Below are 21,104 nucleotides of genomic sequence, written 5' to 3' on the forward strand. Positions count from 1 at the left end.
GACCGCTGCCGTTGCCATGGGTAACCGAGCTAACGGGCTCCGCCCGCGCAAAGCCTCCTGGGAGTGGTGGTTCGCCGGCACCCTGCACCTGCCTTCCTTGCTGGCGGGGGAACTACAATTCCCAGGGAGCTGCGGTAGCGGAGTGGGCAGAGGAGTGTGTGTTTCTGCTTCGGCCAAGCTCCCGGCCTGAACCTGGAAAATGCTGCTGGCGCCCCAGGAAGGGTCCTCCTCAAGGAAGAGGACGGGGCTGAGTCGCTGGAAACAATTAACAAGGAAGCTGAGTCCCAAGGTGATCCATCCCAATCGGGAGTTACGGGGCGCCGGGACCGTAACTGACTCCCAGGCCAGTCGCGTCCCTGCCTGTGCTTCCTCCCTCTTCCGCCCAGAGCATCCTTACCTGGCCCGCCCCTGCCTTGACCGCCCTGAAGCCAGCGTTGCCCTGGTGAAGGGGCCCTAGGAACTCTGGGGTCTGAGTACCTTGCGGCTTTGGTGGGCAGCATCATGAAGAACTGTTTCTTGGTAGAAATTTATGTGATTTCTACTTCAGTTTCTGCTTGTTACAAACCGGAGAGTCTGGTAGTGCTCGTCCGGTTGATGAGAATTCACGACCTCTTTCGCCTCCTACTTACTACCACCCCACAGTTTTGGAGAAATTCCCGCACATTCATTTTTATTGTTTATGTTTTGCAGATCAGGGCACTGGTCTTTATTGGCAGGGGAAGATCTTCACGTTAAGTTCTCGGCCTGATTACAAAATATCTAAAATGAATTCATAAATGCAAGTGGATACTGAATATATCAATACTTGATTCTGAATTTCTAAATTCATCCATTTTAAAAATAGACCCTCTTTGTATTTGTTCCCTCTTTTGATGAATTAGCATGCCATGGAAAACTAACCCCATTTTAAACTTAAAACATATGTAAATGGCATGTGCAAAGTCAGTCACAGGAGGTGTGCTTTGCGCAGACTACCTTTTTAACAGCCACAAAAATAAATGCCTTAAATGTAGGTGAGAGTACCAAAATGGAGCTGGCTTCTCAGCTTGCCCCAGAGCAGTTTCACCAGCTGTTTTCACCCTTAAGTTATACTTTCTTAAAAATCTAATCTATAGACATGTGGCCTTTCTGAGGGCCCTAGGCAATTGTGCTTACAGTTTGTTCTAAATATACCAGCTAAATAACGCACTGGATATATTTCACTTGGTGAGTATCTTGTCCCAGATACTGGAGGGTGCAGATTGGGGCATCAGAGAGTTGGAAACAGTCTGAGTCTATTGTAATGTACCAGTTCCATTGGATCCAAAAAAGGTATGGATATAGATTTGATGATGAAAAGTAAAAATTTGGGACAATTTCTTAGGACTCCAAAGGAAGGATTTTTGCTGCTAGTGCTCATTGTTACTGCCTAGAGCAGTGGTTCTCAACCTTCCTAATGCCGCGACCCTTTAATATAGTTCCTCATGTTGTGGTGACCCCCAACTTTATTGTTACACATTGAACATAATTAAAGCATAGTGATTAATCACAAAAACAATATGTAATTATATATGTGTTTTCCGATGGTCTTAGGCGACCCCTGTGAAAGGGTCGTTCGACCCCCAAAGGGGTCGCAACCCACAGGTTGAGAACAGCTGGCCTAGAGGATGAAATGGTAAAATCACAAGAGCTCCTCAAAATTCAGTTGTGTTTTAATAGAATCAGCTCTTTGTTGCAGTAACAAAATTATTCAGCAGCACAGCTGCATTAATAAGTTCTCTGTAAGGCACTTTGAAGGTGAACTGTTATGTAAGTGAAATTATATCTTTTCCTCCTCCGTGTTTAGATATTCCCTTATTTATTTAAAAATCCACCTGAATTATTAGCAAAGCAAATACCTCTATTCATTAAGTGGTTATTAGGGGGAATCCTCCAAGCTTTTGAGTGTTACGGAGTGAAGAAAGGAGGTGTATGACTTGTCTGATTAATATGTAACTGACCTTGGGAGAAATTCATGTGATTTCTACTTCATTTTCTGCTCTGTAAAACAGTAGAAGATTGATTATCCTTCACTGTACCTCCCTCCCCCAGTTCTTATTGGACCAAACAATAACCCTACTGTACGTAAGATAAAAAGGCCTCATGCCCTAGCCCAGGGGTGGGCAAACTTTTTGACTCGAGGGCCACAGTGGGTTCTTAAACTGGACTGGAGGGCCGGAACAAAAGCATGGATGGAGTGTTTGTGTGAACTAATATAAATTCAAAGTAAACATCATTACATAAAAGGGTACGGTGTTTTTTTTCAATAGTTTTATTCATTTCAAACGGGCCGGATCCGGCCCGCGGGCCGTAGTTTGCCCACGGCTGCCCTAGCCGGTTTGGCTCCGTGGATAGAGCGTCAGCCTGTGGACTGAAGGGTCCTGGGTTCGACTCCAGCCAAGGGCACGTACCTGGGTTGCAGGCTCCTTTCCAGCCCAGGGCCTATGCAAGAGGCAATCAATCAATGTGTTTCTCTCATGTCAATATTTCTCTCTGTCTTTCTCTCTCTCTTCCAATCTCCATAAAACTCAATGGAAAAATATCCTCCAGTGAGGATTAAAGAAAAAAATAAAAGGAAGCTTCATGCTACAGGCTACTCCCGAAAAAGAGGCCCTAGGGCAGTGATGGCGAACCTTTTGAGCTCGGTGTGTCAGCATTTTAAAAAACCCTAACTTAACTCTGGTGCTGTGTCACATTTAGAAATTTTTTGATATTTGCAACCATAGTAAAACAAAGACTTATATTTTTTATATTTATTTTATATATTTAAATGCCATTTAACAAAGAAAAATCAACCAAAAAAAATGAGTTGCGTGTCACCTCTGACACGCGTGTCATAGGTTCGCCATCACTGGCCTAGGGAGAAGGGCAGACCCTTCTCTAAGCAGATTTGCTTCTGTGACACTTGAATAAATCTGGCAATCAGTGTTTGGGTTTTTATAAACAACATAATACCTAGCATTCCTCTAGCTTGGCTCTTAACCTAGGAGAGCTTGAAAAATGCTCATTCCTGGGCCCTGCCCCAAACCAAGTGAATCAGAATCTGGTGGGCCTCGGCAGGAGATAAAAACATTCAGAAGATGTCCCAGAGAAGGCTCCGTGTTTCTTCTTCCTATCATTCTTCTGAGTGCTTTTGTTGCTGAAGTTTCTAATGAAACAATTTGGGGAAAGAATAAAGGACACTTCAATGTACTTTAGTCAGAAGGATAGATTAAAATGGCAAAGTTGGTAATGATATTGCTATGTATTAATATTCTGTATATATTCTTCACAGCCTGCTTTTGACCCTGGCAATGTGGGACACTGGATTGAGGTAAGGATATTGCACAAGTTAAGATAGAAAGAAAATTGAGAGTCAGACATAATCAGATGGAAAAGAAATACAAATAGGTCTCCATTTTGCACATACGTTGTTTTTGCTTCCATGTGACTATATATGTTGCCTTAGCTCTTGAGGCGAGGAGAGGAGAGGAGAAGCCTTAGGGGAGGCCTTCCTCAGGTGATTGGAAAGACTACTGTAGTTACATTAACCTACAGGACCCATGCACTAGGTAAAAGCTATGTGTGCATCACAATTAAGAATCTTCTACTGACTAGAGCAATCCAAAAATGGAGTGGGCATTTTTATAAGTGTTTTCTATCACAAGAGTTTTCAAGTGGATTCTAAATGGTCACTTAATGTTAGGACTAATGAAAACGATGTTTGATTCGGTGAGGGGGTGGGGGGATTGGATTAGGTAACCTCTGAGACCTGAAATGTATATATTTTTTAGTCCAACTACCAATTAAGTTGAAAATACCATTAAACCACTTGAAGTGCATGCCTCTGAGTATCAATTTGGCAACTTGCCATACTCAGTTCATTTGTGCACCACATGGTTTAAAATCATGCGGCTTTTCCTGGGAAAATATTCTTCTACTTGGTACTATTTTGAAGAGTTATTACTTATCTGAATTGATAGACATTATGAGCATCAGGCCAAATGGAACCTAGGCCAGATATCATTGTTTACCATTTATTCATCCACCCAGTATTTATTAAGTGCCTACTAAGTGCTAGCCCTCTGTTTGGGGCACTAGAAATAACATAGTGTGCAGGGAAAGTGCACTATATAGTGAGGGATAAACAAAGCTGTTGGGAGAATTACGGGTGTAATGGAAGCACGTGGTGAGGGGTTGCTAATATCGGTGAGCCATTTTCCTCTTTCATGTAGTTGTTAGCCAGCTTGACTCGGTTAGATATTTATCATTCCTCTAAAATTTCTGCAGTAGCTCTTTTTCCATTATGTCCTCAAATAGCCCATCTTGAAAAAAAAAATCAGTAAGTCCTCATTTGGTTAGGTTTTATTATTCCTCTAAAACTTCTGCAATAGCTCTTTTTCCATTATGTCCTCAAATCTCCTATCAAAAAAACAACAACAACAGTGAGTCCTCATTTGACCCCTCCATCATTCTGATTGCTATACAGTTTCTTTCTTGTTTTTGTTTTGTTTTGTTTCTTTTTTTTTTTTTACTTTTTTAATTAAATCTTTATTGTTCAGATTATTACATTTGTTCCTCTTTTTTCCCCCCCATAACTCCCCTCCTCCCAGTTCCCGCCCTACCCTCGGCCCTCACTCCCCACCCACTGTCCTCATCCATAGGTGCACGATTTTTGTCCAGTCTCTTCCTGCATCTCCCACACCCTGGTCAGTCCATTCCCTTTCTATGTCCCTGATTCTATTATAATCACCAGTTCATTCTGTTCATCAGATTATTTATTCACTTGATTCTTAGATTCACTTGTTGATAGATGCATATTTGTTGTTCATAATTTGTATCTTTACCTTTTTCTTCCTCTTCCTCTTCTTAAAGGATACCTTTCAGCATTTCATATAAGCCTGGTTTGGTGGTGATGAACTCCTTTAGCTTTTCCTTATCTGTGAAGCTCTTTATCTGACCTTCAATTCTGAATGATAGCTTTGCTGGATAAAGTAATCTTGGTTGTAAGTTCTTGGTATTCATCACTTTGAATATTTCTTGCCACTCCCTTCTGGCCTGCAAAGTTTCTGTTGAGAAATCAGCTGACAGTCGTATGGGTATTCCCTTGTAGGTAACTGAGTTTCTTTTTCTTGCTGTTTTTAAGATTTTCTCTTTATCTTTTGCTCTTGGCATTTTAATTATGATGTGTCTTGGTGTGGTCCTCTTTGGATTCCTTTTGTTTGGGGTTCTCCACGCTTCTTGGACCTGTAAGTCCATTTCTTTCACCAGGTGGGGGAAGTTTTCTGTCATTTTTTCTTCAAATAGGTTTTCAATATCTTGCTCTCTCTCATCTTCTGGCACCCCTATAAATCTGATGTTGGTACGCTTGAAGCTGTCCCAGAAGCTCCTTACACTATCCTCGCATTTTTGGATTCTTTTTCATTTTGCTTTTCCGGTTGGGTGTTTTTTGCTTCCTCGCATTTCAAATCATTGACTTGATTCTTGTGCTCCTCTGGTCTGCTGTCAGGAGTCTGTATAATATTCGTTATTTCAGTCTGTGTATGCTTAATTTCTAGTTGGTTCCCCAATATAACATCGAGGGTCTCATTAGTTTTCTTGTAGATCTCATTAAGTTTATCGGCGGCTTCTAAACAGTTCTTGAGAGACCTTAAAAGTGTGGTTCTGAACTCTATATCTTCCATTGACAATTTTGTCCTGTTTCTTTGTCTCCGCATTTTGTTATGCTTCCTTGATGCACCCCCTAGTGGTCTTTGTGCGCAGTCTTATAGTTAAACCTTGATTGTTGTAGCTAATACCAGGGAGGGTTTGACCTCCAGGCCAAGTGGCTATGAGAATCAGCTGTGTCTGCAGTGAGAGAACTTCTGCCCTCTAGGGAGGTGCTAATCTAGCCTTTGCCTGAGGCTATCCGGCAAATGCCTCTGTGCAGGGCTTGGGCGGGGCGGGTCGCACAGAATCAACAGGGTGGGCCAGAGAGAGCAGTTATGGCGGTTCTCAGTCCTGTCCCCAGGGGCTCTGCCTCTCTGAGTCCCAGCACCCGCTGCAAAGCTCGGAGAGAAAGCTGCACTCGCTCTGACCGAAGCCAGACAGTCCCGCTTCTCCCGTTTGAGTCTGGGTCCCTAAAGACTCGCCTGTATCTGGAGCTCAGAGTCTGTGACTCCCTCCCGATTGAAAACGCCAACTGCGCCCTCCGCCGCCAGCCTGCTCCACGCACTCCGCACCTCAGAATTTGACTTCATCACTGCGCCTCCTCTGAGTGTCCGTATGCGTTTCTCTTTCCTCCTAGTTGTAGGACTTCCACTCAGTAGGCGTTCCTGTGGTTCTGGGTGATGTCCGTTCCGTTTTTTAGTTTCACTTTTGAAGTAGTTGTTCAAGGCAGCAAACTCCGGCATTAACCTATGCCGCCATCTTGGTTCTCTCCTTGTTTTGTTTCTTAATCTAACCTGTTTGGATATGTAGCCTTGACTTCTTACCATTGTATTTTTATTATCCTCTAGTGTCCACAATTATTTTACTCCGGTTTCTATTTCTTACCACTCTACAGAAATTGTCATAAATGACTTACTAATGGTCTCTTCTTTGTCCTCAAACTTTTTAATGTTCATTTCTCCAGTTATCACTTTATTATTCTAGAAATCTTCTCCTCCGTTATCTTTTTTAAACACTGTTTTCTCTTGCTTCTCCTACCTCTCTGTTAACTTGTTTATCTTCTTTTCTGATTTTGCTCCCTAGTATATCACAACTGTAGGTATATCCTAAACAGTTATAACCTCTGGACCTAAGAATTCCAAATCCACTTGAGTGGACCACACGCTCAAAAACAGCTAAGACCTTGTTATGTGGAAAAGGAGGGAGTGTATGCAAAGGATGTGGAGCATGGTGAAGATTTAGCCAGGGCTTTCTTCAAAAGAGAAAAGGAATGTCAGTGTAACTACAGCACTGGGGACTTGACTGAAGCAGGTAATCCTGTTTTTTTTGTGGTACCAAAAATTGATAGATCAGATTGATCCAGTCCTGAAAGTTCTCAGTAGAAAGGCAAAGGAACAAGAGATGTGAGGCTTATGTAAGAATAGAGGTCTGGTGCACAAATCGGTGGGGTCCCTCAGCCTGGCCTGCAGGGATCAGGCTGAAACCAGCAGTCCGACATCCCCTGAGGGGTCCCAGATTGCGAGAGGGTGCAGGCCAGGCCGAGGGACCCCACCAGTGCAGGAATCCATGCACCGGGCCTCTAGTATGCATATAAAATCTTGGGTTAATCTCTTCCCACTCTTTCCCCTCCCCGCTTCCCTCTGAGATTCATCAGTCTGTTTCATGTTCCCATGCCTGTATGCTGAGTGTCTGCCCTTGGTGGTCAGTGCGCATCATAGCTACAGGCTGAATGGTTGAATGGTCAGACACTTAGCATATTAGCCTTGTATGTATATGTATATGTATATGTATATGTATAATATATATGTATATATGTGTGTGTGTGTGTGTGTGTGTGTGTGTGTATACACACACACACATACTAGAGGCCCGGTTGCACAAAAATTTGTGCACGGGGTGGGGGGGGGGGGTCCTTCAGCCTGGCCTGTGCCCTCTCGCAGTCTTGGACCCCTCGGGGGATGACCACCTGCTGGCTTAGGCCTGCTCCCTGGGGGGATTGGGCCTAAGATGGCAATCAGACATCCCTCTGGCAGCCCAGCAGCCCTCGGGGGATGTCCACTTGCCAGCGGGGAGCAGGCCTAAACTGTAGTCGGACATCCTTAGCGCTGCTGAGGAGGCAGGAGAGGCTCTCACCACCACCACTGTACTGGAAGCCATCAGCCTGGCTTGTGGCTGAGCAGAGCTCCCCCATGTGGGAATGCACTGACCACCAGAGGGCAGCTCCTGCATTGAGTGTCTGCCCCCTGGTGGTCAGTGTGTGTCATAGTGACCAGTCATTCCCAGTCATTCTGCTGTTAGGGTCAGTTTGCATATTACCGCTTGGGTGCCTGGCCAGCCTGGGTGAGGGGCTGATGGCTGTTTTCAGGCTGGCCACACCCCCTTCAAGGTGGGGGTCCCCACTGGGGTGCCTGGCCAGTCTGGGTGAGGGGCTGAGGGCCGTTTTCAGGCTGGCCAGTGACTGAGGCTCCCAGCCTCTCCTTGTTTTCTTTTTTTTTTATTCTGGTATTTATTTACCTTCTATAATTGAAACATTGTTGCTGTCACTGGAGCTGAGAGCCGGCTCCAGCTCTGAGGCCACGGCTGGCTGAAAACAGGTATCTGGGGTTTGTTTAGCTTCTATAATTGAAACTCTGTTGCTTTTGGAGCTCAGAGCCGGGCCGCGGCAGGTGGGGAACCTTGGCTTCCTCCATCACTGGAGCAAGCAAGCCTCCTGCTCGCTTCAGCTGCGTGGCTGCCGGCCACCATCTTGGTTGGCAGTTAATTTGCATATCGCCCTGATTAGCCAATGGGAAGCGTAGCAGAGGTATGGTTAATTACCCTCTGCTACTTTTCCCATTGCTCCCTCTGCTTCAGCCACACCGACCTCCTTGTTCATTCCTCCTCAAATATGCAAGCATGTTCCCAGCTCAGGACCTTTACACTGAGCTTCCCCACTCTGCTGACTGCTCTCCCCCCGATATTCATAAGACTGGGCACAAACACTAGAAGATACTAAGAATTAGAAATAATGTCTATATTTCCTTGTTTTAAAATATTATATTCTTACCATGTATTTCAAAATAGCAGAGTCTTTTATTAGATAGGAGATATATATATAGACTAGAGGCCCGGTGCATGACATCTGTGCACTGGGGGTGGGGGCTCCATCGGCCCAGCCTGCGCCCTCTCTCCGTGGGCCTAAGCCAGCAGGCAGACATCCCCCAAGGGGTCCTCATGCTGCTGCGGAGGCAGGAGAGACTCCCACCACCACCAATGCGCTCACCAGCCATGAGCCTGGCTTCTGACTGAGTGGCGCTCCCCCTGTGGGAGTGCACTGACCAACAGGGGGCAGCTCCTGCATTGAGCATCTCTGCCCCCTGGTGGTCAGTGCGTGTCATGGTCACCGGTTGTTCTGCCATTTGGTAGATTTACATACAGTGGGAACTTGACTTACGAGTGTCCCGACTAACGAGTTTTTCGAGATACGAGCTGTCTCTCGGCCGATTTTTTGCTTTGAGTTGCGAGCTAAAACTCGGGTTACGAGCCAGCTTCAGATACCCCACCGCTAGTTGGCGCAGCAAACGTCACAGTGAATGCCACAACATCAGCCCAGCATCATGTGTCTCACTCGTTCACTTTTAGATTTGACATACGAGTAATTTGAGTTACGAGCTCTGTCACAGAATGAATTAAACTCGTAAGTCAAGGCCCCACTGTATTAGGGTTTTATTATATAGGATAGTAGCTGAATATTCACACAGAGTAGGAAAAGAAGGGAACCTTTTAAAAGACTCATGGGTTGAGGGAAAGAGGAGGCATATGGTTACTGGAGGACTTGGTTAGATGCAACACCAATGTTATGGAGTAGGGGAGTGAAAGAGAGACATGGATAGGAGGTGGATGTTGGAGAGGAGGTTATCATCATTTGGTTTGACCAATGGAAAATTCTGTATGACATGGTTCAGGATGACCAGTCATTGGGTTGCTGAAGTCCAATGAAAGGGAAAGCTGTTGGAATACAGAAGATCAAGGCAAACCTTGAGGCTGGAAAATGTGTGTGGGTCTTCCTCGGGGATGTTGAAGTCACTTAGAATCAGACAGATGTGGTAGAACTATTAAGTCTTGGGATAGCTCACCCAAAATGCAACTGTCTACTACAATTTACAATTCATCTTCATCCTAATTTGTTAGACTAACTCATCTTCTTACTCCAGTACATTCTGCTACTTTGAGCTTTTCAAACATTTTCATCGTGTCAGTTCTTCAGTCTTGAGCCTTCATGATTCTACATGCCATCAGATGAAAGTCTAAATCAAGACTGGCATTTAATGCCCTCTATCAGTCTACCTCTAACAACCCGTTTACTGATACTCTGTGTGACTCCCTGTAAGGCTAATTTCCTTTCCCTCCATCAGATAAGACTTTCTTTGCTTTGATTGATGTTGATCCCCATGCTGGGATACCCTTCCTCTTTGAGAGGCTAATTCAGATCCTTCCCTTAAAGCTCAGCTTGAGATGCCCCTCTCAGTAAACAACTCCCCCCTCACCTCAACCACCTAATTTCCTCTTCTCATACTCTTCTTCGGAATTATTTTGACACTCATACACACATTTGCTTGTATACAGAGTGATTAAAAAAGAAGTGGGTACTTTTGAAAATATATTACTCCCAAAACTATTACATATGAACATGAAGTTTGCACATTCAAGAAACTCATGTTTGTACTTCTCAGCCTTGAGGAAATGTAGGAGTGCCTTGTAGCTGCTGTTTCTGCTATCGATGGTGATTTTCTACTAAGAGTCTATCTAGCATGGACAATAGAATTAATGTGCCATGGCATATCAGGAGCACATTCAGGCATGCTGCTCTTTCTTGTGCTCTTCTTTATTGCACTTCACAATTAGTACGATTTCATCAACATTGAGGCAAGACCCTTTACCAGCAAAAGGATTATGACTTGATGAAGGCTCAGGTGATGGTTAGCATTTTTAAGCAATAATGTATTTTTTAGACATAATACTATTGCATACTTAATAGACTACAGTATACTATAAATATAAATTTTTTAAAAAATATGTTTTTATTCCAGAGAGGAAGGGAGAGGCAGAGAGGAATAGAAACATCAATGATGAGAATCATTGATTGGCTGCTTCCTGCACACCCCCTACTGGGGATTGAGGCCCCAACCTGTGCAAGTGCTGTGACAGGCAATTGAACTGTGACCTTCTGGTTCATAGGTGGATGCTCAACCACAGAGCCACGTTGGCTGGTCTAAACATAACTTTTATGTGCACTGGGAAACCCCACAATTTGTGGGACTTTATTGCAATACTCATTTTATTACTAGTGGTTTGGAATCAAATTCACAATATCTCCAATGTATGTCTGTATTGAAAATGTTTAAGATCATGGAAATAACTGAGATACTTCCTTTATAAACTATATGCTTATCTGTAACATAGCTACTAAGTAATAAACTTTAGAAGGTATTTACGGTTTTGTTTAATCACCCTGTATTGCTTTAGAGTTGTTTTTGAGTTATTGCATATATGTTATATGAAACAAACCAAGAAACAGTGAACTCTTTCAGAACAGAAGATTTTAGTTTTGTTTTCCCTTCATGTTCACTATAAAGCTGGTAACAGAGCTACCATTCAATAAACTAGTTTAAAGAATAAGTTGTTCAATCGATGCAATGTTTATTTCATTGAAATATAATTTAATATGGACCTCCCCTGTCTCTTATATGTTTATTTTGAAAATACATGGTAAGAATATAATATTTTAAAACAAGGAAATATAGACATTATTTCTAATCCTTAGTATCTTCTAGTGCTTGTGCCCAGTCTTATGAATATCGGGGGGAGAGCAGTCAGCAGAGTGGGGAAGCTCAGTGTGAAGGTCCTGAGCTGGGAACATGCTTGCATATTTGAGGAGGAATGAACAAGGAGGTCGGTGTGGCTGAAGCAGAGGGAGCAATGGGAAAAGCAGCAGAGGAGGGGTTGGAGAACTCACACAGGGCCTGGCGGTGCAGGACCATAACACACATTATAAGGACTTGGACTTTTATTCTGAGTTGCCTGAAATAGGGACCCATGGAGTTCTAACATGAACTGCACTCAAACTAATGGTTTTGAGTGGAGTTCTAACATGTTATACCTTTCATTTTGAAGGGATCTCTCTGGTGGGAGACTATTATAGAAAACTTGTCAGGAAATTGTGGTGCCTTTCAGGATAATAGCAGTAGAGATGACATGAAGGGGTCAGGTCCTGGATACATTTTGAAAATAGATTTCCTGATATATTGTATCTGGAGAGAGAGAGAGAGAGAGAGAGAGAGGGGGAGAGGGAGAGGGAGAGGGGGAGGGGGAGGGGGAGGGAGAGGGAGAGGGAGAGGGAGAGGGAGAGGGAGAGGGAGAGGGAGAGGGAGAGGGAGAGGGAGAGGGAGAGGGAGAGGGAGAGGGAGAGGGAGAGGGAGAGGGAGAGGGAGAGGGAGAGGGAGAGGGAGAAGAGATTCAAAAGCTTTTTTAGGAACTGAAAGAAAGGAGTTGTGAGAGAGAGAGAGAGAGAGAGAGAGAGAGAGAGAGAGAGAGAGAGAGAGAAGAGATTCAAAAGCTTTTTTAGGAACTGAAAGAAAGGAGTTGTCACTACCTAAGTTACAAGACTGGAAACACAACAGGCATGGAGAAAAGCTGGTTTGTAGGGAGGGGGAATGCAGGGGTTTAATTGTAAAGTTAGTTCATTTATAATGTGCAGGTAAGCCAAAGTGCCAAGAAAGTTTGTCCACCTCTGCCAATTCCTCCCCAAACCCCTGAATTTGGCCAACTTTTTACTAGATTCTTACTGTTGAGTTAAAATATCCTGAAGACTAAAGTTCAGTGACCATGTATCCCAATTTTGTTGCATCTATAATTTGCCTCTACGGTGGCAGGTTCCTTACAGAGTAGTAATTTGAGGAAGTATAGCTGCTCTGCCTCTAGCTCACATTCATATGCAAATCTTAATAGCATGGAAACTAATAAAATATTATATTTTTATTTTAAAAATATTCAAGTGTCAGCGGCCCATAACTAATGCTCTAAATCATTGGTTCTCAACCTTCCTAATGCCGCAACCCTTTAATACAGTTCCTCATGTTGTGGTGACCCCCAATTTCATTGTTACAAATTGAACATAATTAAAGCATAGTGATTAATCACAAAAACAATATGTAATTATATATGTGTTTTCCAATAGTCTTAGGCGAGCCCTGTGAAAGGGTCGTCTGAACCCCGAAAGGGTCGTTCGACCCCAAAAGGGGTCGCAACCCACAGGTTGAGAACCGCTGCAAACAAAAGTTACCTAAAGTTTACATAACATTTTGTTCAAATGTATACATTGTGAACACCTGTTAAAACTTGGTAAAATACTATAATTTCATGTTTATTGAATGAAAGTATTTGAGGTGGATGTTTAAGCCTCACAGTTCATTCAGAAATGAAAAAATGAAATTATTTTAGTAGCTGGTTAAAAAAACAAAAACAGATTCTTGAGGACTAGAGAGAAATTTTCTAACTCTGAACAAAGTCGTCATCCTATTGAATTTCTTTTTCTGTTACATTAAAGAGAGTGGAGAAAGCCTCAGAATTTGGAGTTTCAAAATCATTTTCAGCTGGAAATTCAGATTTATCCAGAAGTCTTTGGGGCCAAATGATAGATTTGGAAACATCTGAGCAAATAGAGGATCATGATGAAATCTATGCAGAAGGTAAGATAATTCAATTTTTTGCTGTGAAATTAACAACTCTTTGGAGTACAACTTATTAAAGCATAACCTATAATGAATTTCAGAGTTCAGGAAGAAAGCTTTTCTTTCTCTTGTCTTTAATTTTTGCTTATTTTACTGCCCAGAAGCTAATTTACATATTCGTTATCCACCCATTAGTCACTTAGTAGGTCTCTTGGTTATCAGATAGATTATCACGGTATCACAGTGCTTATGTTCAAGTAACCTTTATTTTACTTAATAATGGCCCCAAAGTGCAAGAGTAGTGATGCTGGCAATTCAGATATGCCAAAGAAGCCATAAGTGTTTCTTTTAAATCAAAACGTAAGTGTAGAACAATAAGATATTTTGAGAGAGAGAGAAAGAGAGAGAGAGAGAGAGAGAGAGAGAGAGGGAGAAAGAGACCACATAACTTTTATCACAGTACATTGTTATAACTGTTCTGTTATTAGTTATTATTAATCTCATATTGTACCTAATTTATAAAGTAAACTTTATGATAGGTATGTATGTATAGGAAAAACATTACACACAGGATTTGGTACTATCCACTGTTTCAGGCATCCACTGGGTGTCTTAGAACATTTCTCCCATGGATAAGGGGGTGGGGGAATACTGTGAACCCCTCTTTATCAATCAATGGTGTTTAGTAGATCTGAATTATTCTGTATGTAAGTTATTATACATATAAATATCTGAATTATCAGACACAGGTTACTCAACAAATATCTGCTCCCTTTCCCTGACTTCCTCTGAAAGCCGACGTTTGCTTCTATTATACTTTTTGTTGTTGTTGTTAATCCTCACACGAGGATATGTTTTTCCATTGATTTTTAGAGAGAGTGGAAGGGAGGGAGGGAAAGGGAGAGAGAAACATTGATATGAGAGAGACACATGGATTGGTTGCCTCCCACACACACCTGACCATGGCTGGGGATAGAACCTGCAACCTAAGTATGTGCCTTTGATCAGGAATTGAACCTGCAACCCTTCAGTGCATGAGCTGACACACTAATCACTTAGCAATACCAGCCAGGGTGCTGGTATACTTTTTACACTTAGTTTCTACTACTTGATTCATTTTGTCCTGTTTTATATATCATGCATTCCTATCTATATTAAGTATCTTTAGCATCATTCAATATATAGAAACACTCCATTCCCTCAGAGCTGTGTGATAATGCTAATAATGATGAAGGTAATGCTGAAGTAGACATTTTTCTTTGAAATCTCCTTGCCCTACCCATAAAAACTGTTTGATAATGATAATAATGATTAAGGTAATGCTAAAGTAGACATTTTCTCACCTATATATTTAAGAAGATTTTCTGGCTACCACTAAGAAAGGAATCCAAATGAAGTTGACTCCCAGGATATCCCATTCAGTTTTTATAGTCTTTCTCCTGTGTCAATGACCGCTCCTTCCTAGTTTCCTGGTTCTGCCTTCTCTCTTCAGCCTCTAAATACTGGAGTTTCTCAGGGTGAGTCCTTCCTCCTTTGGCAACCTCATCCACTTCTACAGCTTTAAATACCATTGTATGCTAACAACAACCATATTTATTTCTTTAGCTTAGACCTCTTCCCTGAAATACAGATTCGTGTAGCCAATACCTATTTGACATCCCTATTTGGATGTCTCATAACCAACTCAAAACTGAACTCAAATCTAAAACTGAACTTATCTTCCCCCAGACCTGCTGCTCCCTGGGCCTTCCCTGGCTCAGTAAGTGCTATCTCCATCCTTGCAATTGCTTAGGCCAAAAACCCATAGATTTCTTTCTCTCACATCTCACATCCAGTCCATCAGCAAGTCAAGTCAACTTCACCTCAAAACATTATTTTTTATAATGGCCATTTTTAATACCTCCACTCCTAGGCCACCATCACCCCTCTCCTAGATCGTTGCATTTCTCTCCCAGATGGTGTGCCCTGCTTCCGTGTGTGTCCCCTTATAGGCTATTTTAACATCATAGTCGAGTGATCTCTGCTCACAACCCTCCTGTGACTCCCATTGCATTCAGAGTAAAAGCCAAAATACCTAGAATGGTGTCAAGATTCTAAAGAAGGGGTTTTCAACCTCAGCACTGTGATAATTTTTGTTGTGGGTGCTGCTGTGTACATTGTAGGATGTTTAGCAGCATCCTTAGTCCCTACCTGCTAAATGCCAATGTCACCTACCCCAGTAGTGACAACCAAAAATGACTTCAGACGTTGCCAGATGTCCACTGGAGCACAATTTCACCCTAATCTAGAACCACTGCTCTAAACTTGATCCCCACATTACAGTTTCCTCCAACCTCCTTCACTCACTTCTCTCCAGCCACTGCTTACTTACTATTTCTCCAACACACTAGACACTCTCCTGTCCTAGGGCCTTTGCATTTGCTTTCCCTCTAAGTGGAATAATATTTCCTTTCATAGCCATGTGGCTCACTTCCTCACTTGCTTTCCTTCTTTGTTCAAATATCTTCTCAGTGAGGCCTCCTTTCACCACCCAATTTAAAAATATCAACATCTATCTTCCATTTCTTATACACCTTTTCTCTTTCCCCGACTCTGTTTTTCTGACTTACTTGTTTATAGTCTCTCTTCCCCAGTTAGAATGTAAGCTTCATGGTCTGGTAGGTTTTATTTTTCCTGTTTTGTTCTAGCATAACACGTGACACATGATCAGTGCTCAATTAATATTTACTGAATGAATGAAAACTGAATGAAGAAAGGTCTCTGAAGTAGCTGAAATATTAAAAGATGTTTTTGTTTTATTGATAGCTCAGGAGCTGGTCAATGACTGGTTAGACACCAAACTCAAGCAAGAACTAGCAAGTGATGGGGAAGCTGAAGACACTGTATCCAGTGTCCCTCCTGTGTTAGAAGCCAGTGGTCATTTGAAATATGACAGGTTTGATGGTAAGAACTGATCTAATTGGTCAAAGCTCTAACATCCAATTAATGTGTCTAAGAAGTCTTTTCATTTGTTTTGAATAATAAATGTTATTTGACTTTCCTGTGTGTTGTTTAGTTTTATAATTGGCTTTAATTTTTCTTGATTCAATTTAAATTACTTATCTATATTCTTAGTAATTCATGATGTCTTTTTAAATTAAAATATTCTATTATTTATAATTCTTACTAGAGGCTCGATGCATGAAATTCATGCAAGAGTAAGCCTTCCTTCCCCCGGCTGCCAGCATCAGCTTCCCTGCAGCACCCAGGACCCAGGCTTCCCTCCCGCTACCTGCACCCAGGACCCAGGCTTCCCTCACAGAGGGAGACCCTGCCCACCACTGCAGCCCGCTGGTTGGTGGCCTGGGCCTCCCTCTGCGGGGCAATCATGGAGCCCCCGATTAATTGCCCTGCCGGCCAATGGCCTGGGCCTCCCTCTGCGGGGCAATCATGGGTCGATGGCGGGGCTCCCGACCAATCGCATTGCACCCGCCTTGGCTGGCCTGGCACCAGTGGGTATCATAGTGTGGTCCCAGATGGTCATCTGGATGGTCGTTCCGCTGTTTGGCCGTTCAGTTGATTTGCATATTATGTTTTTATTACATAGGATAATTATAATAGTAAATAATGCTGTTTAAGAGTGCCTCTTCCTATATATTGTTGGATGGCTATTTACTTTAGAGACTACATTTAGACATCCGTATATCATTTTATATTTGCAAAATGCTTCTTATATCTTTATAGGGAAAATAATTACTTGTACACAGAGCTAGTTAAATAGCTAACTTGTGATGATTCTTCAAATGTAGCCAAAGAGCCTGAGATTTTTCCCCTGAGCATAATGGTGGCATAGTGACAGTAGTGGCAGCTCTTCGTGCATTACTCATGCCTTGGTGAACTCACCTGGCAGTATTCCTCTTGTTAGGACGCTACAAATCCCCAACTCAGGAATCACAAAGTCATGAGTTCTTACAGTTAGAGGAATCCTTCAAGGTTACCTAGTCTGAACTGTTCTCTTCACCCTGCAGACAGAGATTCTTCTCCAGTATACCTACGGTGGGGTGCTGTAATCTCTGCTGAACACCTCCCAGGGTGGAGAGGCTGCATTTGGGAGGAGCCCATTCAGCTGTTGTGAGGCTCCGATCTTCACAGCATTCTCTCTTAGTTAGAAGAATTAGAATTTTGTCCTCAGTAACTTTTACCCATTAGTGCCACAGAAAATAATATTGTGTTCCCTCTTTGATCGATGTTTTTCACATCAGTGTTTCTCTCTCTGTCTATCTCTCTCTGTCTAAAACCAGTAGACATTTATCCTCAGGTGAGGGTTTTTTTAAAAAAAAGATAGAGATTGGCAGAATGAATTAAAAATATGACATAACTATATCCTGTCTATAAGAGACACAATTTAGTTTCAAATATATAAATAGGTCGAAAGTAAAAGGATGGAAAAAGAAATACTATGCAAACAGTAACCAAAAGAAAACAAGAGCAGCTTACTAATATCAGAAAAAAATAAACCAAGATAAAAGAAATGCTATAGAGACAGAGAAGAGCATTTTATAATGATCAAAGGGTCAATCCATCAAGAAAATGTAAGTATTAACATATATATATATATATATTTAACAAAAATTCCCCAGCATGAACGGGAGTAGGGTGGGGAGGCAATGGGGGGTTAAGACACATATGTAATACCTTAATCAATAAAAAGTGACCCAAAATATGTGAAGCAAAAACTGACAGAATTGAAGAGAGAGATAGATCATTCAGTAATGACAACTGGAGGCTTTAAGACCCAATTTTTAATAATGTGTGGAACTACATGGTGTACTAAACAGAACATCAACAGGAAAGATGTTCAATATTGTGAGTCATTAGAAAAATGAAAGTTAAAACTACCATAAGTAACCACTTACCTTTTAAAAATGGTTTAAATTAAATATTGGTCAGGATGTAGAGGAACTAGAATACTTCCATACTGCTCATGAGAAGGTAAAATCATATAGCCACTTTGGGAAAAAAACAGTTTGGCAGTTTCTTGAAAAGTTTCTCTTCCCAAGAGAAGAGAAAGCATATGTTTATACAAAGACTTATATACAAATGTTCATAACAACTTTGTTTGTAATAGCCCAAATCTGAAAATAACCCAAATGTTTATCCACAGGTGAATGAGTGAATAAATTGTGATATACCCATACAATGGAATACTTCTCAGCAGTAAAAAATGATAAACTATTGATACAACATGAATGAGTCTCAAAATAATTATGCTGAGTAAAAGGAGCCTGACCAAGAAGAAAAAAAAGAGTACATAGCATATGATGTAATTGTTACAAAATTCTAGAAAATATAACCTAATCTATAATAATAAAAGCGTAATGTGCTAATTAGACCAGATGTCCTTCCGGACGACCTTCTAGACAAAGCCAGGGCTGCGAAGGAAGCCCAGGTCCTGGGTGCCTGCCAGAGTCTGGAGGGAAGCCTGGGACCTGGGTCCCTGCCAGCAGCCAGAGGGAAGCCTGGGTCCCAGGTGCCAGAGAGAAGCTGGTGCTGGCAGCCGGGGGAAGGAAGGCCTACTCTTGCACGAATTTCATGCATCGGGCTCTAGTCTATAATGACAGAAAGTAGGTCTGTGGGTGCTTGGGATAAGGCAGAGAACATGGGGAAGAGTGGGAAAGAGACATTACAAATAAGCATGCGGACCTTCTGGAGGCTGACAGACATGCTCATTATCTTGACTGTAGTGATGGTTTACTGGTATATGTATGTCAAAAAATATTGTAAGCTAAATATTTATGGTTTAGCCCTAGCCAGTTTGGCGCAGTGGATAGAGCATCGGCCTTCAGACTGAAGGGCTCTGGGTTAGAGTCTAGTCAAGGGCACATGCCCGGGTTGCTGGCTCGATCCCCAGTAGCGGGGGATGCAGGAGGCAGCCAATCAGTGATTCTCATCATTGATGTTTCCATTTCTCACCCCCTCTCACTTCCTCTCTGAAATAAATAAAAATATATTTTAAAAATAAAAAATTAAAAAGTTTCCCTTGAAATGGAAGCCTGGCTTAAAAATAAATAAATAAATAAATAAATATTTACAATTTTTTGTAAATTGCTAAGCCATTTTTTTAAAAAGCAGTAGAGGCCTCAAGGATGTTTAGATTAAAGTAACATTTTAAATCTGACATTGGGGGAGTCTTTAGTGACTTGGGTGAGAGCAATTCATGAGTAGAGGGTTTTATTTCCCCTCTTAGTTGTAGTTAATTACTGAGGCCTATACTCATGCAATTGGCATTATCAGTTACTATTTATTAAACACTCACAATATTGTATTTTTATTGTACCAGGATTATTTACATAAATATGGAAATTATATTAAATTTTTTAAATTTTTCTTTTTTGTCATTGTTCTGTTCCTTCCAGATTTATGTGGCTACTTGGAGGAAGAAGAGGAAAGTAGCACTGTTCAAAAATTTATAGACCATCTGCTCCATAAAAATGTGGTGGATTCTGGGATGTTGGAAGATACCGAAATGAGTGGAAACCACGGCAAGAAGCAGCAGAAGGATCCTCGTCTTACCATGGAGATAAGACATAAGCAGGTGGGAGGGAAAAACAAAATTAAAATGGATAACAGGAAGCAATCTTTGTATAATACATTTAATAAGCTTAAATAAAGACTGAAGCCTTATTATGAAAAAGGGTGCCATCTGTCGTTTGGTTAGAAAGAATAAAAGTAAAATATAAGAACTTCAGAAGAAAAATAATGCTCATAAACTGAGGATAGAAAACTATTTAAGAAAACCCCAAAAAAGGAATAATTGAATTTGACCAACAGTGTTGGGCTAAACTTTATTAATTTGGATGTGGTTCTTCCTATTACAAATAGGTAGATTGGGTTTTGCTTGAATTTGGTTTTTGAATTGAGACATCAATATATTAATATCATGAATATTCTGTTGAATGTTAGAATGGTAATTCTTTTCTAGACAACTGAAAAATTCACTCATTTTGTGATAATTTGAAAGGGAGGACAGATCTGAATTAAATCTAGTTCAGCTGTTTTGAATTAGAAAGGCATATGGAAACTTTCTTTTCTCCAAAGGGAATAGTAGGTTACAGGAAAAAGATGCATCTGACACTTTGTAGAGGAGCTTCAGGAAATCAGAATGGCCCAGCCTTTGCCACAAGTCCAGAACTAAGACTAACTGAATTAATGTTTATACACGTGTGCCACCTTTTTATAACACTGAATCTCTGATTGCTTTAAACCATAAAGTGTGCCTAATCGGCACTGGGGATGTTAGGAAAACTGGGTAGAAGTATATCCTGGTTTAGATTTATGATAGAGAAGAGAAAAGAAGTTTCAATAAGAGATAACCATTATCTAGAAGTCATAACTGGATGGTAAGATACAGGTAAAGTTAAATGAAGCAGGAGGGAAAGGAACACTCCTTAATTCATAGCTAGTCAAGCCTCTAAAGAATTAATAGGTTTTAAAAGTTATTGTGCTTATTCAGAAATACCTGTGAAGTTCATGGTTTTGGTTTTCAAGTATGGTCCAGAATCATCAATATACAATATTTAAATCATCATGGAAATGAATATAAGATTGTAGTGTTCCTTAAGGCAATATAGATGCTCCTTGACTTATAATGGGGTTACAGCTCAATAAATATAGCATAAGTTGAGCATATTATGAGTCAGAAATGCATTTAATACATCTAACGTACCACCTACCTACCTTAAACATGCTCAGGACACTTGCATTAGCCTA

The 21,104-nt window shown here is 41.4% G+C and overlaps 1 protein-coding gene across 1 annotated transcript in view; it reads left to right on the forward strand.

Moving 5' to 3' along the window:
• Window positions 1–125: 125 nt before the first annotated feature.
• The window catches only part of CCDC191 (coiled-coil domain containing 191), an 87,655-nt gene continuing 66,676 nt past the window's right edge, over window positions 126–21,104 (forward strand). The window contains exons 1-5 of the mRNA XM_081085656.1: window positions 126–289; window positions 3,293–3,331; window positions 13,232–13,373; window positions 16,161–16,298; window positions 19,751–19,929. Coding sequence (XP_080941782.1) covers window positions 200–289; window positions 3,293–3,331; window positions 13,232–13,373; window positions 16,161–16,298; window positions 19,751–19,929 — 588 coding nt within the window. The 5' untranslated portion in view covers window positions 126–199. The remainder of the gene's footprint in view (window positions 290–3,292; window positions 3,332–13,231; window positions 13,374–16,160; window positions 16,299–19,750; window positions 19,930–21,104) is intronic.

The sequence above is a fragment of the Myotis nattereri genome (assembly GCF_964212035.1).
Source record: "Myotis nattereri genome assembly, chromosome: 3".
Classification (NCBI taxonomy): domain Eukaryota; kingdom Metazoa; phylum Chordata; class Mammalia; order Chiroptera; family Vespertilionidae; genus Myotis; species Myotis nattereri.